Source organism: Aptenodytes forsteri, unplaced genomic scaffold (genome assembly GCF_000699145.1).
Source record: "Aptenodytes forsteri isolate BGI_AS27 unplaced genomic scaffold, ASM69914v1 Scaffold174, whole genome shotgun sequence".
NCBI classification, from domain to species: domain Eukaryota; kingdom Metazoa; phylum Chordata; class Aves; order Sphenisciformes; family Spheniscidae; genus Aptenodytes; species Aptenodytes forsteri.
The window spans coordinates 2,069,580-2,084,756 of NW_008794603.1; the positions used below are offsets into that span (position 1 = coordinate 2,069,580).

The following is a 15,177-nucleotide window of genomic DNA, read 5'->3' on the forward strand; positions in this document are numbered from 1 at the left end:
GGGAGGCGGGCTCGCCCGGGCTGCTGGAGTAAGTGGCTTTCGGTTTTGGTGGTGGTGGGGTTAACGGCGGAGGGGAGCGGCGCGGCTCCCAGGGCTTCCCACCTGGGCCCGGCTGCGGAGCGGGAGCGCGTGCTCTGCTCCGGTGGGGAGGGTGTTTCGGTGTGAGGTGTGTACTGGACACGCGTGTGGTAACCTCGGGTTCAACTCTGAAGTTGCCTTTACTATAAATCTGTAGCAAACGCATCATCGCTGTCTCTCTTCTCCAGATCTTACTTTTGCAAAGTACAGTAGGAGCTTACACTACCGAGGGCTCCCAGCCCCCTCCCCTCTGTTTTATTTAAGCTTTTGGATGGAAGTAGTATAAAGTCCTTGGCAGCTGTCCCGTTTGTCTGTCTGTTGTCCCCCTGCTCAAGGGCTGAGCTCCCTGAGAACGTCCTCGTAAACGCAGATACAGCCCTAGTGTCTCTCTCTGTTTATGGGTAGCTGTTTGCACATGTGTAGCTATCTATAGATAACAAATAGGGGTTTTTGCAGAACTCTTTCGCTAGATTTTCGTTCTCGGACAAAGCTGGTAGAATTCAGCGTCTCCTATTATTAAAAAACTGAATGCTGGGCAAAGAATAGCGTAGCTGTAGTTACACTGAACTTTGGAAAATGAAAACGGTTACTTCTCACTTGCATTGAATGCTTTCGTGGGACCACTTCTGGGTGAGAGCGTGCTGGTGTAACAAGTAAGCCCTAAACTCTTTTGAGTTCTTATCTCTTCTAACCAATTGCTTCAGTAAACGTTTGCAAGCCCATTACTGCAGGAGGTGATATAAATGCATGTGTGTGGAGACCCTGCGTTTAAAACGGCTGGATTTACTACCTGCTGAGCTTACTCTACTATGTACTGTGAACTGGTAGCACAGGCGCGTTGAAAGCGAGCTCCTTTCCACCCGCTTCTAGGAAGCGGGGGCTCTCCCGTCTCCACTCTGAAGCAGTTGCACTTTTCTTCTCTGTCTCGCTCCTTGCCACGCTTCCGAATGTCTCTTTACTGCCGTCAGAGGCCCTCGCGTCAGAGCGCCATGCCTGCTGCAGCTGTGCTGAGCCTTCTCGAGGGGCAGAGGCGTTGGACGTACGGCAGGAGCGCATCTCCAGGCTTGCCGGACGCAGTCAGTTTCCAGCTACGTGCAGCTGCACTCCAGCTACGCTCCTCTGCACGTCTTATTTTCATTCTCTGTGTTTGCAGTCGGCTTCTGTACTGAGCTCTCTTTGAACCGTGACTGCTATTCTGCGATGGGGTTTCCACCCAGAAAGTTTCCCTGCGTGAGAGGTTTGCTCAAGTGTAATTACACTGACATTGGCCTGAAGACTCTGAAGTCCCTTTGTAAGATAGTCTTCTGACCATGGATAAGAAGCAAGCTTGGAGACGCAGCTGTTAGGAGCGTGGTATATTTTTAATTGAGGTTAATCAGACCTTTTATTTTTCTCACTTATTCATAGGTACGGTTCCTCAGAAATGTTTAGTGGTGAGCAGTGACTGACGGTTAGCTAGTAAAGACTTTATCTGATGTTTCAAGATCTTTAAGGGTTGATAGCTAAGGCAAAATCGAGTATTGGCTCTTCTATAATAGCAATAAGCAGAATATTATTAATTTTAATGTTAGCCATTTACCAATTTTATTTAGTCCAACTTTGGATGAAAGTTTTGAGTAGGCACACGTGCATGAAAAATTATTCACACACCTTATATCTAATTTATAGTGTTACTTTCGTTGTGTATATATATGGATGTATGCTTGGTTTTGCTTAATCGTGTGTGCGCACATGTATGCATGCACAGGAGCGCAGTAATAATAACTTTATGAGCTAGGCTCTTATTACATAATGTAATATGGATCTAGAGATCCATTTCTGCCTGGTAATGTGTCACTAACAAATTTGGAAAGCTAGATGGATGTGGTAGGTTTGAAGGCCACTAATGCAAACCAGTTTTCCAAATGAAAGCTCATACAGGTTCCTTTCCGCTTCCTACTTTGTCTTCACACAAGTCTCTGCAAGCTTTAGCAAATATTTAAAAGAAATGTGCTTTTTTCCACGGTCAGTTTGCAATTGTTACTTTCTACTTTCCCATGTAAATATCTCGATGGTTTCAAAACAAGGGTTTGCATTTACAAGTAGCTCTGTGAAGCAGCAGCTTACTTCTGTCATAGTGCTTGTTCCAGCAAACAGGACTTAAAGAATTATTTTACCTTTTCTAAAATATATGGGCCTACGCTGCACTCAATTTAAACCAGAGGTCTGATAGTCTAGTTGTATAAATTAATTAATCTCCTGTATATTGCTTTGCCTTCCGGTTGTAGTTTAAGCCTGCATTTTTCCGGGGATTAGCTTTATCGTTGTGGGTGTGCCACTGCAGCTGATGTGAGCTGGTGGATGTGAGCAGGACCGCAGAGTTCTGCCTCCAGAAGGGTGTGGATAGCGGGGCGCATGCCTGTCCCCTTCCTTGTTGGGCACTCTCAGGAGAGTGGGAGACCACTGAAAAGCTGAGTGCTGGGTAAAAAGGGAAATGAACACGACACAAAAATTAGAGGCTGGGAAAAAAGTTCTGAAGCAGGTCGGACAAAAGTGGGAAGATAACCCTTTAAAGAAGAAGGCCTCGTGTGCTTCAGCTGCTTCATGGGTATTTGTGTGTTCAGACTGGAGCTACTTGGGAGTAAATGATGTGGAGCACAGAGACCACGGAGGCTGCGCTCTCAGCAACAGCCGTTTTGCTTTAGGGGTCCGCTGCAGCTGTGCCGCAGCTCTTGCTAATGTAGATGTAGCCCGTTTCTTCCGAAAAGCATTACTTCAGAAAACAATTTTTATTACGTAGTGAACAAACAATTTGTAATCAGAACTCTTCCTCAGCATCACAGTACTGCTTTTAGAAACATTTTGTATCCCTAAATAACTTTCTTTGAGCCAGGTTCCCAAGTGAACGTGTAGCTGTGTCTCAAGAGGGGTTTCCAAATGCCAGATGAACTCTCCCCGAGTTATATCCTGATAATGCTGCTGGAGCCCGGATTGTCGTTTCTCTGGTGGCTGGGTACAAAGTCTTGGACTGTGCCTTTTTTGCTTAGCAAAGCATTTCTCAAACCAAGTGCTGATTCTGATTTCAAAATGATATTAAATGCATGCCCCTCCTCTGGGATTGGATTTGCATGTACTATCAGGTCTCAATCTTTATTCCAGTATATAAAACTAGGCTACTTCCTTGACACACCTAGGTAATCACCTAATTTGTAGTTATTTTTTGAGCAGGTACCTGTTTGTATATGCAGGTCTATGTCCAGTCTTGTAATAAGCAAAACACCTTATTTTCTAATCCTTTTTCCTTTAGTGTTTGACTAGGGGCGGGGGGAAGAAAACCGTGGATATAGGTTCAGTATTAGGATCAAGCTGAATTGGTAGACTGTCTAATCAAATACCTGCATTAAATATGAGGGGAGTGAAGAATATTAGAAGAAAGGGTGAACAGCTATACGTTAACTGTATCTAACAGGAACGTTTCTTTCTAAGTACAGTAATTGGTTTATAGTATTTGCAAGTTTGTATTGTGTGTGTGGTGGGTTTTATGGCTGATATTAACCCCCACTAATATAGAAAGCAAGAATGACTATTTGAACTATTTAAGGTAAAGACAATGTTGGCACAAGGACAAAAAACGTATGAAAATCATCCTGCATACATTTACTCAGTAATCAGGCCAGAGACTAGGTTTCCCACTCCTTGGATGGCAGATTTTGAAGTAATCTTCCAATAGGACAGGAGGGAATTTGAATACTTTTATGATAAAACTTGATAAACGCATTATGATGTTTGTGTGGTGGGAAAGCTCAAAATACTCGTGACCTCAGTGTGTTTTTGTATTCCTGTTAGTCCTTAGGTGCAGTGCTTGGGATTACAGCCATCATTGTCTGTGGGCATTGCCTCATTCTCAGAAACATACTGCTTTCTCTGGCAAGATTATTACTGTCTGAAATCCCAAGAAAGATTTACAAATCAGACTTTCCCCCCCATTATCTGTAAGGCTTTTTTTTTTTTTTTGTAGGAGGGTAATGAAACAGAAGAAAAATAAGTGGTTAGGTTAAAAATACAAATAGTGGAAAGAGTGGTTAGGTTAAAAATACAAATAGTGGAAAGAGAAGCCATAAACGTTTGTTCCTTGTAGGATACAGCTTAATGCGGTTGGGATATCATCTAATGCTGGGCGGGAAGATCTTGGTACCCGAGTACAGAAAGCAAATTAAGTAGTTCGAAGCAGTGGGGACCAAGAGAAGGAATGAGGATAGTACGCCTATTTTTTGCATAGTGGAAAAGAAGCCATAAAAGTTTGTTCCTTGTAGGATACAGCTTAATGCGGTTGGGATATCATCTAATGCTGGGCGGGAAGATCTTGGTACCCGAGTACAGAAAGCAAATTAAGTAGTTCGAAGCAGTGGGGACCAAGAGAAGGAATGAGGATAGTACGCCTATTTTTTGCTTTGTTTTTTCTTTATTTTTGTGCATGACAAGTGCTGCAACTACTTTTGGGCACGATAGCCGAGCTAGTTGTCTGTACTGGAGCGTGGGAAGGATTTTCCCCATATGGTAAACTGCTGCTTTGCTTCCACTTATTAGTGCAGGGTGGCCTGCGGGGTTTTCGGGTTTTAAGTTCTGTGTACAGGAACTTACAAATTTGTGGTGTGGTCTGTGGCTGAAAGGGAGTTGTAACCCTGTGAGCTGTGTAGATATTGTGGGTTATGTTTCTGTGCTTGGTTGGTGAGGTAGTGCTTGGATAATTACTTTAATTAAAGTGCCGTAACTTGTGTTTAAGAACCCAAAGTAACCATCAGAGGCTTTAGGAGAGGATCTGGAGGATGGACTCTGCCCTGATATCAGCTATGTTTCGTACCCACTGGAACTCTTTCTTGGTGTGTGGCCTCATTATAGATACAGCTTACAGTAATTACATATAGAAGTCACGAGTGCATGAGTCAGTGGCCCAGACATCTACCTCACCAGCAGAAAACAAGCTTTGGTTGCCCTTCAAAGTGTGCTGCTTTGTTCTCTTGTTTGCTGTCGTTGCTGGTCAGGTAACAAGTAGCGCAGGGCAGCCCAGGAGATTAGACCCCTATCAACTGAGGAGAGAGATGCTTGGTGACTGTTAGGAGTGCTGCAGGGGAAGCATCTTCAGTTTTGGTTGGTTTACGCTTTAATCACTTGCTTCTAAGATGCTTACTTTGGTTAGTATGGTCTGACATCCTATGTAACTTAGTATTAACCACTTCAGGCTTTTTTAAAAGCAAACAAGAAAAGCTATAGGAGACCTGGTAGATGATCTTGTTAACGGGGGTGCTGATAGGATTATTTTCTGATTACGTCCCCTTTTTCTTGTTGTTTGGCCACTTTCTGCATTGATACACCCATAAACTGCCAGTAACACACTCTTAGAATAGGACAGCTTTAAATGCTTGTTACCCACGGTGAGAATCCTAATTGTGGCCTGTCTTACTGCTGTTTTGTGCGCCATCATGGTGGCCACCTTTTAAGTAGTCCTGCAAGAAGGATCAAAAGCTGAATTAGAGGGAGCTGAAGATAGCGTCTTCAGCTGTTGGGAGAAGCAGAGGCGGCAAGACGCTCAACTGGGCCTGGAGGGATGTCGGTCTGGGGCTCTCATCATCCAAAACTTACCTGAGAAGCTTTTGGAAGGAATGAGAAAGATTGAATTAGACAATGCTACTGTGCCAATAGCAAGTTATGCAAATTGTAGTGGTGATGATTATAAGTTTTCTATTTTTAAGACTTCCATTGAGTGACTCACTTTATTAGATGTGTTCGTTTAAAATGGAATGTGAAGCACCCAGATTCCATGGTAATGGCCTCCTAAAGCACACAGATATACAACATAACAGATTGGATTTCTTCTCTTAATTTAACAGGTTTTGCGTCTCATACACCATGTCTGATGGCAGCGTACAGGGCGTCACACACTCCTATTGCTAAGCTCCACAGTTTGTATCCATCTGTCTCTTCACTTTTGCTAAAGTAGTCATCTTTCTTTGATCTCTAACTCGCGATTCTGCGCCTGAATTTTCCACCATTCCCCTTCCCTTCCTCTTCCCTCATTCCTCTCATTCTTTCCCCCAACTTTGGCCGTGCGCTGCTTAGATCCAGCCCGATAACTTAATAATTAAAAAGTACTCGAGTACAGCAATGCCGGTGATTGCAGCCCTTCCTTTTCAGTCACCTGGCCTCCTCGGGTGGCAGAGGGAGCCCTGGTAGGTGCCTGTGCGCGCTCTGGGCTGTGCAGAGTTACACAACTCAAAACAGGATCCAGCCAACAGTCTTGCAGCTACCTGGGCTGGGCATTACGGGAAATAAGGAAGGCAAGTCACTCCTAGGGTTTATATCAGGCTAATGAGAACTGCGGGGTGGCAGATGTTTGTTGCATGGGGCACGCTATTCAGAAGCATCTACTGAAGACGGGTGTTGAAATCCCTTTGAAAAACAGGATGTAAGTTGCACTTTGTATGCTTTTTGGTTTTTAAATGTGGGGCTGAAAGTGAAGCAGAAGGATCCTGCCTTTAAGAAGTGTATTAATTGATGAAGCGGAGCCCTTGCCCGTGGTGCGGGAGGTCCAGGGTCTGTTAGCTTGTGAGGTTCACCCGGGGACCTCACTGAGGCAGGGTTGCCGGTCGCCAGCCTGGACTCTGGAGTGGGAGCTTCCAATGGAAGTGGCTACTGCATGCTTCTTTACATCAAAGTAAGTGCGACTGAATTGCTGGTTAAGAAATGCACTGCAGGAGGGAGCGGTTCCTACTGTGACAACAGTTTGTATTAACTTTTTTAACTTCTGGAAACTGAAAGCATGAACTTGTCCTCATAAATCTGTTGTGTGGTTTCATTTCATGTAACCAGTGCTTCCCTCCCCACCCTCCTTTGTGTTTCCTTTCAAGTTTAAAGCCTATTTCTCCTTATCAGAAGTCCTTTAATAGCTAGAAGTTTGAGCTAATGTCCTTGTGAATCTTTACCAATACTCAGCTGGCTTGCTGAGAAATGTTCCCTGTGGGTTATTTAACTCTTTGGACAGATCACGCTGTACGCAATATCCGTTCCTTGTGGCATGCCGCTGGCTCCTCCCGTGCCAGTCAAGGGCTCCTTGCTCCTGCCTGAGCTTGTTCCAGAGCCTGTCGGGGACTTCAGCCCACCCTCAAATCGAGAGCATGGGTCCAAGGGGTGCCATTTGTGACCTGTATTGAAACTAAGGATAAGGCTTAACATGTGGATTTACAGTGTCAGGTGCCCCTTACAGCATTAAAGCACTATACGCTGTTTGAGCCATTTTTAAAGGTGACTCAAAACATTTGTGTTATGGAAAGATGACTTATTTCTGACTGCATCACTTCTCATGCTGTCTGCTATTATAATTTTCATTAAAATAAAATTCAGTTTTCATCACAAGCTATTGATCTCTGCTTGGAAGAGAGTCAAGTTTTATTACCTACTTGCAAAAGACGAGGGGTGTTTAGGTGTAGGCTCTTCTCTGTGTACACAGCAGTCTGTGTACAACCTTTGTCGTAACTATGTAGACTGCGTTCTTTCCCCTTTCATCTTCTGCGCTCCGGTTTATCCTGCTTGGTGCTGACAGTAGCCTTTAGCAGCCGTTCTGGGACAGAACTTGAGGGGGAAAAAAAACCCGCCAGTGTATGTTTAGAGAGCCTCTAATTTCTCTTTGGTTGTGTGTACACTGGGACAGTGCTTAAGCCATCCTCCTGCCTAGAGGAGACCTTGTTGCGTGCCATTTCCCACATGCAATGCAGTTCCCTTCGGAAAGAAGCCGGATCATTTGGGCAGGGAGAAGTTGCAATATGCTCTAGTAGGGCCCTGCTGAAGAGTCTGGGGCAGAGCCTCGGCATGGCACACAGCAGCCTGGCACGTATATATCGTGTCTCTGCCGGCTGTTTGTCTGGGGCTCTGCCTGCCTGCAGTACCTGCTAATGCCCCGAGCTCAATTCAGTCTAATCCAAATACATCTGCTCATACCTTGCAAATACGGGCTCGCGGGTTCCTAGGATGAAATTGAGATGTTCTAGGTGTAAAAGCACCGTCTGTAGGTTTGAATGCCTGTCTAGCTTTGCGTTGGAGTAGCTTATGTTAAGCCGTATTTTCCTTTCTGTCCCTGAATGAGCTTCTCTTACCAATGGTGAGCAAGATTTATGTGCCAATTTGAGCAGCTGGTCTCCTGGGAGTGTTCCTTTCACCGGAGAATTGCATATAATCTGGCTATCAGCTCTGAGTAGAGCTAATGACACACGTACCTGGCTGTCGGGCAAGCAGAGGGTAGCCCCTTACCGACAGCTGACGGTTGAGGCTAGAAATCCCTCCTGTATAGAGGGCATGAGCCTGCCAGTTTCTTTATGTTACATGTTATCTTGCATAATGAAAGCGGCAAAATTGTTCTCTGTGGCATATCTAATTTCACTTCAGTGCAGTTAGTACAGCTGTATCCACAATGAGACTGGTATAAGCTCCCACTGCAGGAGTGATCCTGAACCCCGTTCCCTATGTGCCTGTACCTTCGTGCCCACTGTGGTAGTGCACGGAGCTCACCACTGATGTCAGCCGAGTTGTCGTAAACAGGTTGTGTTAGTGGAAAGGCTTGTCACAGCTCTCTGCATGTTGTTATACGTGCAGTGAAAAAACTGCTCATTTGTGGGAGGAAGCTATGGGGCAGTCGGATCAAGTTGTAACAGTATGTGGGCAACCACATTTGTATTCTAAGGATGTTAAACTGGGACAACAGAGGTGAGTGCCGCTCGGCTGTCCAGTCTGATCCTCCTTGGAGGTTATTGCCTTTGCTGCTTTTGAAGCAGCTTCTGTACTGCTGCGGTTTCCAGCCTGGTATATAGGTACTCTCAGGTCTCTCTTTTCCCCCTTGTTATCAGTGCACGTTTGTGTGTGGCTGCGTGTGAGGAAGCCAGCTCTGGGAGGCGGTGGAAGCGGGCGGGCAGGCAGCGGCCATTTCAGGTCCCCAGATCTGACTGCCCGTGGTTGAGTGTCAGCACTTTCAGGTGCCGGTGGAGCTCTGCAGACTTCTGCGCATGTTGCGTTGCTTGCACTGGATTCTGTAGGGTAAAAAGTTTCACTGGTAGAAATTTGAAGGTGGAAAAGGTTCGTATGCCAAAAGACCGTGGTAAATATAAAGCCTTTATAATGGCGTCTATCTCATTCAGAATTTTCAGGAAACCAATTTCGAGTTGAACTTTCATTTGATTTTGATAATCATTTAACTTCTCAAGACTGACTGTCCTTTGTTTCTGCATATGAAGCAATATTTATTGCATGCAATTGGTGGTGGAGTTTGTCAGGTTCCTAATAGAGATTTTGTATAGGAAGCTGTTAAATAAAAGCTGTTTGCTTGCCTCTCTAGTATTGTTGCTTCAAAGCTTTCTGGATAAAAGTAAGCATTGGGGGGGCATGGGGGCTTTTGTTGTTTTTGCTGTTTAAACGAATTCTCTTATCTGGAAGAACTAGTGTTTATTCCAGTTAATGCATGAGAACCTGTGGCATCCGCAACAAAATGTTGCCTGTCAGCACACATGAGTACAACAGTAGGGTGGGGGGGTTATGAAAGGCATGTTAGCATGGCAGGTTGCTGATACCCGACGGGAAGTATGGAGGAAACGGCACAGGGAGCTCCTTTAGCTGAAGCAGCTGAAAGCAGAGACCTTGGGTCTGTGCCTGCTATTTGCAGAGGCCTGTTGGGAGATGGAAACGGAGGAGATGCAGCTCTCTGAACATGAAGAGCAGGTGTAATATTAGTCATTATCTTATTTCCCAGCACTGGCCCAGTACAGCTTTTATTCAGTACGTGAGCATGTTCTGTTTGAGGTTTTTTTAACAAAAAAGTTATCAGAAGAATAGCTATTTCAAACTACTGAAAAATAGCATAACACTATGTAACTCAGAGTTGTGGTGAGTGTTGAGTTTATTCCTCCTGATTACTTTCATAAGTTTGTGCAGCATTGTTGTACAAACAACTTAGAAATCTACTACACAGCTTTGGGGGAATTTGTGCTTTTTTTCCTTCATATATGCAGTGATATTTCTAGTGTGATTCACAGGGAAACTTTAGATTTTCATTGATGCAGTAAGGGTTTTTTAACCCATAACTAAAGAAATGAAGGTCAACTGAATAAAAGACAGAGCTACATTATTTCTTCAGTTTTAAAAACTTAGATTTTTTTTTTTTCAGAAGTATTGATAAAATGCTTGTTAAAAAGGCCCAGTAGAACATACAGTCCAAAGATCATGATTTCCTCGTTTTAAACACAAAAATAAATGACTTCCAAAGCCGTCTGGGAAGCTGCATTTTTAAAGTAAACTGGTGTAGGCAATGATCACCGAGACTCTTAGTCAGTGGTTCGTATACCTTGTGCTGCTCTTCCAGTCCTACTCAATGAAAATGTAATGGTTTAACTCTGGTGGGTATGTACCTGGTCTTCAAAATTAAATCTCAGAAAACGCTTAAGGAGGTCAGGGGACAAGAAGCAAGGATTAGTGTTGGCTGCGCCTTCAGTTACCCTGGCTGTGCAGTCGGCCCCTCCGCAGGCTTGGTTTGACCTTGGGTGGAGGGTGCCTTGTTGCGCAGTGGAAGGTGCTCAGCACTTAGCTAGGAGCCTGTTGGACTGCGCTTGCCATCGAACACCAGCTGCTAAGCTATGGCTCTCAGTTAGTTTGTTCACAGTTAATGAACTTTTGAAGAGTTTATGAAGTTGAGCAGAGCTTGAACTGGGATAAGTAGGGTTTGTGCTTCAGCCATCACCCTGTCTTACTGAACTTGGTAAAACATTGCAAGGATACACTTCCATTTGTTTTCTCGAAAGCCAGTATCTCTGCAGACACGTAAGCCAGCTTGTTGGAAGATGCTAATTTGTTCTTTTTAAACTCCCTTGGATTCTAGAGCATATTGTGTTCCCAGAACAGGCACTTGCAAGGGTTTCATACTCTTATTTGAAGTGACTCCTTTGCTGATGTGTAAGGTGTGTGAAACTACTTCAAGACTGCCACCAGTTTGCAATCTGAAAGATGAGTAGTTATTCTAGCGACTTGAAGAAACCTTATGGTAGAAATGCATAGTACACAGAGTGCTTGGATGATGTGTATGTATTCACCATCACCATATGCTTCATGCAGCTATAGACAGTATGTGAACTGATGTTGATTGTCTTAGTACTTTTATTTTGCAGGAGACTATGAGCGTTGTGATGGCAGTGCAAGTTTTCCAGCTGCACGTTTTAATTCTTGTGCAATACTGAATTTCATACTGTGTTATGACTTCATGCGTATCTGTAGGCATTTTCAGGTATGTGGAAGTGATATTACAGAAGGTTGTCTTAACAGATTTAAGGTGGTAGGGTTTAGCTGATGGTTAGTTTTTATTTTTTAACTGGGGGAGGGGGGAGATAAATCTACAGGATAGGGTCTGATTCTGAGGCACGCTGCTCCGGTGGTAGGACGTTTCTCAGATTGCTCAAATCCTGTTGTGCGAGACTTGTGCTAGACCGACGGGAGAGGGACTCTGCAGGTGACAGGCCTGCGTCCTGGTGTGTGTGGCTGTCCCAAGAGCTGGCTGTGCTGGGCTGCTGTGGGAGTGCTCCAGTGGGTCCCGCCGCAGGCAGCCTTCTTCGCTGGGCACTCACTTTCCTCTTGCAGTGGTAGCCCACGTGCGATGCAGCTGGGCAGTGGACCACAAACCTGATCGGGAGCCCTTGGGAGCTGGAGCCGGGGAGGGGCAGCCACACTGTAGTGCCAAGTGCATTGCTCTGCAGCGAGCGTATGGGGAGGTGTAGGGGTGGCTGCGGCAGTGCGTCAGCCTGGCTATCTGTGATAGACAGCACCCTGCCGTGGTGCGCTCCTTATGTAGCTGTGTACTGGTGGTAGTGCGGCTGCTCGCTGTTACTGGCAGCAAGGTCCGAGACATCTGACTCAATGCTTACTCCCTGTTTCCGTGGAGGTGCTGTAGCTTTTGAGGCCAGGCCTCCACAGTAACTTTCCTTTGAGAAACTTCCCTTGCTATGGGGTTTTTTTGTCTGTTACCTTTCCCTTTTACGCCTCCCTGTCATGGTATAAGGGAAAGATGAAGTTGGTCTTTTTTGAGACCAAAGTAAATGGAAAATGTGATACTCTACATACATACCAAGAAAGGTTGTTACGGTGGGAATCTTCAAGAGCATACATGCTGCTCTTCAGAAAAAAAATGTTGGAAGCTGGAAGTCTTGGCTTTCTGTACAATAATAACTTGCATATAGTACATACATACATCATCTGTACATCAAATGTTTGCATACAATAATTGTGTGTGGAGTTCCCCCCCACTGAGTGCGCTGCAAGTAAAGTGCACAGGGAATGAAGTTAAGATCTACACCATCTTAAAAAAGAAATTCTCGTTTGGCTTGTGTCTTAAACGTGTTTGGTGTATTTTTTTTTTTTAGGAAAAAACCTAATTATGCTAGCTGGAAGAACTAACAGGAGAAGAAAGATGAAATGTGTACAGATGTGTAGTAACATACAATGTTTCATGTTTAATTATATTTATAAGGCCAAAGAAATAACTCTTCAGCTGTAAGTAGTTTGCTGCAAATCTTGGCAAGAAAGCTGTGTGCTGCCAAAAGTAATGGTTTATAACCCAGTCTGGTGTGTTTGGTGTAAGATGGGCAGCAGCCGTGGAGGGAGGGCTGCAAAGCCTCTGGATCAGCAGGCGCGGCGTGCAGCCCGGCATGCAGCGAGGCGCCGTGCCGTGCCGGAGCTGTGCTGGACCAGGGCAGCGGGGGTGGCCTGCAGGGCCTCGCCAGGGCACCAAGGCAAGGGCTGACCCCCTAGCCAGGCTTTGGGTGAGGCTACCGGGGCCTCCCCCTGCCCAGCCCCGGGATGGGGAGCCACCACGGCTCCCTGCTCCTGGCTCGGGGCCACTCCCGACACGTTGTAAGTCCACTGGTGTTCCGGTGTTGGCACGGGGCTGTACACGTCTGCTTTTGCTTTAAGCCTTAACAGCGCTAAATCTCTTGTGTGAAGACTGCTGGGTGAATCTGGGGCTTGGACAAAGATGTCCTCCTAACCGGAGGGCTTGGAGTGCTGATGGGAGTCCTTCAAACTTGATGTACGTTGTTTCTAATGCAATGCGAGTTGCTGCGGTCCTGGGAAGATGGATTAGGTTGTGCCTGCTTAAGATTCAGGTCAGTTCCATGCAAATTTTTCATTCAGTTTCCGAACACTGGGTCTCTTAAGAATTTGCCTGACCCACATAGGGCTAGTTTTAAACCCTCTGTAGCTAGATGACAAAGTTCTGCACTTATTTCAAGCCACTTAATCTTGTCCACTATCTCTGCTGCTGCTTCACACTGAAGGACCTGCTTCCTGACTAGCAGTGCATTGCTTCTCCACCATTCCTGGGTAGGACAAGCTTTGCTGGTATACAGTGAATACTGGGATCGTAATTCCTGGCTGGAAAGCAGGATGGAGTGCTGTTAGGCAAATGTGGTTGTAGAAATTGATGGGACGGGAGGGTAGCTAAAGGTGATCTTGTCAAGCAGATCGGCTGTTCTGTTGTGATAAGGATTTGGTGGCCATGTGGCTGATGACAGGGTGTTCTTGTTCTGCTTTTGCCACAGTATTGTAAGCACTTGTCACATATACGACTACTTAGAGTTTAAATGGTGGGTGTGTGTACATCTACTTGTATATCTAAACACTCTTTTGTTGTTCAGCTTTCACAGCAAATACCAGAGCACTCTGGCTTGCCTCTGTCTAGACTTTGTTTAGAAATTATTAATACTGCAATGAAAATTGCTAATTAATATACTGCTACCCTAAGTTTCAACTTGTCACAACATTGTCATTAGTTTCTGCAAATGGTCTATTCTGTGTAGCCTAGATTCTAACATGGTAAAACTGCCTATTAATTTTTATCTTCTCTTCTTACAGTAAAAAATGGCATTTCAGAAGGCAGTGAAAGGAACTGCTCTCATTGGAGGAGGTGCCATAGCAACAGTTTTTGGCCTCTCTCAATTTTCTCAGTATAGAAACAAACACGTAAGTATTAATTATGATCTTTGATAAAATATGAAACTTAAAATCTGTTTGAGCGTATGTTAGGCTTATATGAATAGTTTTGTTTGGAAAGGAATGCCAAGAGCCTCTCAGCTTGATTTGGTAGGTGCTAATCTGGAGGATGGCATTAAACGATGTTTCGCTATTGTACGTCTTTAACCAGTGGGGAAGTGAGATTCTTGTAAATCATTTTTCATGTTTAAAAAATGACCTTTGTGTACTACTAGGGATTTTACTTAGTTGCAGGAGGAGTGGAAAGTACCAATTGAAGTATAAGCACTAAGTAGAGTTTGGACAGTATTTTCAAACTTAGAAGCTTGAAGTGAAACCACTAGCGCTACCCCTGAATATCTCAGCTTCAAAACAGTCATGGTGGCAGCTCTCGTTCAGTTCAAATAGCTGAAAACTGTTTTAGGATAGGATCTGTGTCAAAGAAGTCAATGGTGAGGCACCTGTTGTTTCTGGTGGGCATTGGCCTCTGTCTGGGTGGGCACAACCTAGACACTGGTAAACTTGAGGCACAGTTCAGTGCTGTCTTCCAGGTAACTAAGGCACATGGACAGAATAAATTCCCCGAGCAGTGAAGGGTGATGTTGGAGACTTACTGTTAAAGTAAAGTAGTGGCAGCAGAAGGAGATGCATTAGATTCCAGTGTCAGTTTGTGGACTGATTCTTGCTGTTGTAGAAAATAGATTTCATTTCCTTGCAGTAGAGTCAGAGTCACCGTGCTCTTTGACTTGCTTCTCGATGCAGAAGCCAAGCAGAAATCAGTAAAAGGAACATGTGTTGTGGACTGGTTTTAGGCAGAGCTGGTGCAGATCAACAACTACTCTTTGTCTTAAAGCAAATAAATGCCCATTATTTTAATGCAGTTGTGCTGTGCTTTAGAGTTATAAAATAACCATGTCTGGGCTTAGTAGATGTGTATAAGGGAACATGTCTTCTGATCTTGTGCTAAATGTGGGCTGTGAGGCTGGCACCTCGCATTTGGCCAAAAATATTTGCAATCAGTGTTCCATAAACTGGTTGAAGTAGGTGTAGTCAAAGCTCTGGCCTGATTTG

General features: G+C 44.7%; 1 protein-coding gene across 4 annotated transcripts in view; it reads left to right on the forward strand.

The window, feature by feature from the left end:
- Positions 1-15,177, forward strand: part of GPD2 (glycerol-3-phosphate dehydrogenase 2) — a 65,087-nt gene continuing 49,910 nt past the window's right edge. For 2 of the 4 annotated variants that reach the window (XM_009273151.1, XM_019470444.1), the window contains exons 1-2: positions 1-28; positions 13,990-14,097. In XM_009273151.1, coding sequence (XP_009271426.1) covers positions 13,996-14,097 — 102 coding nt within the window. In that variant the 5' untranslated portion in view covers positions 1-28; positions 13,990-13,995. Of the gene's footprint in view, positions 29-440; positions 732-1,377; positions 1,449-13,989; positions 14,098-15,177 lie in introns of those variants that run through there. The other 2 variants (XM_009273153.2, XM_009273152.2) reach the window with 2 other exon arrangements.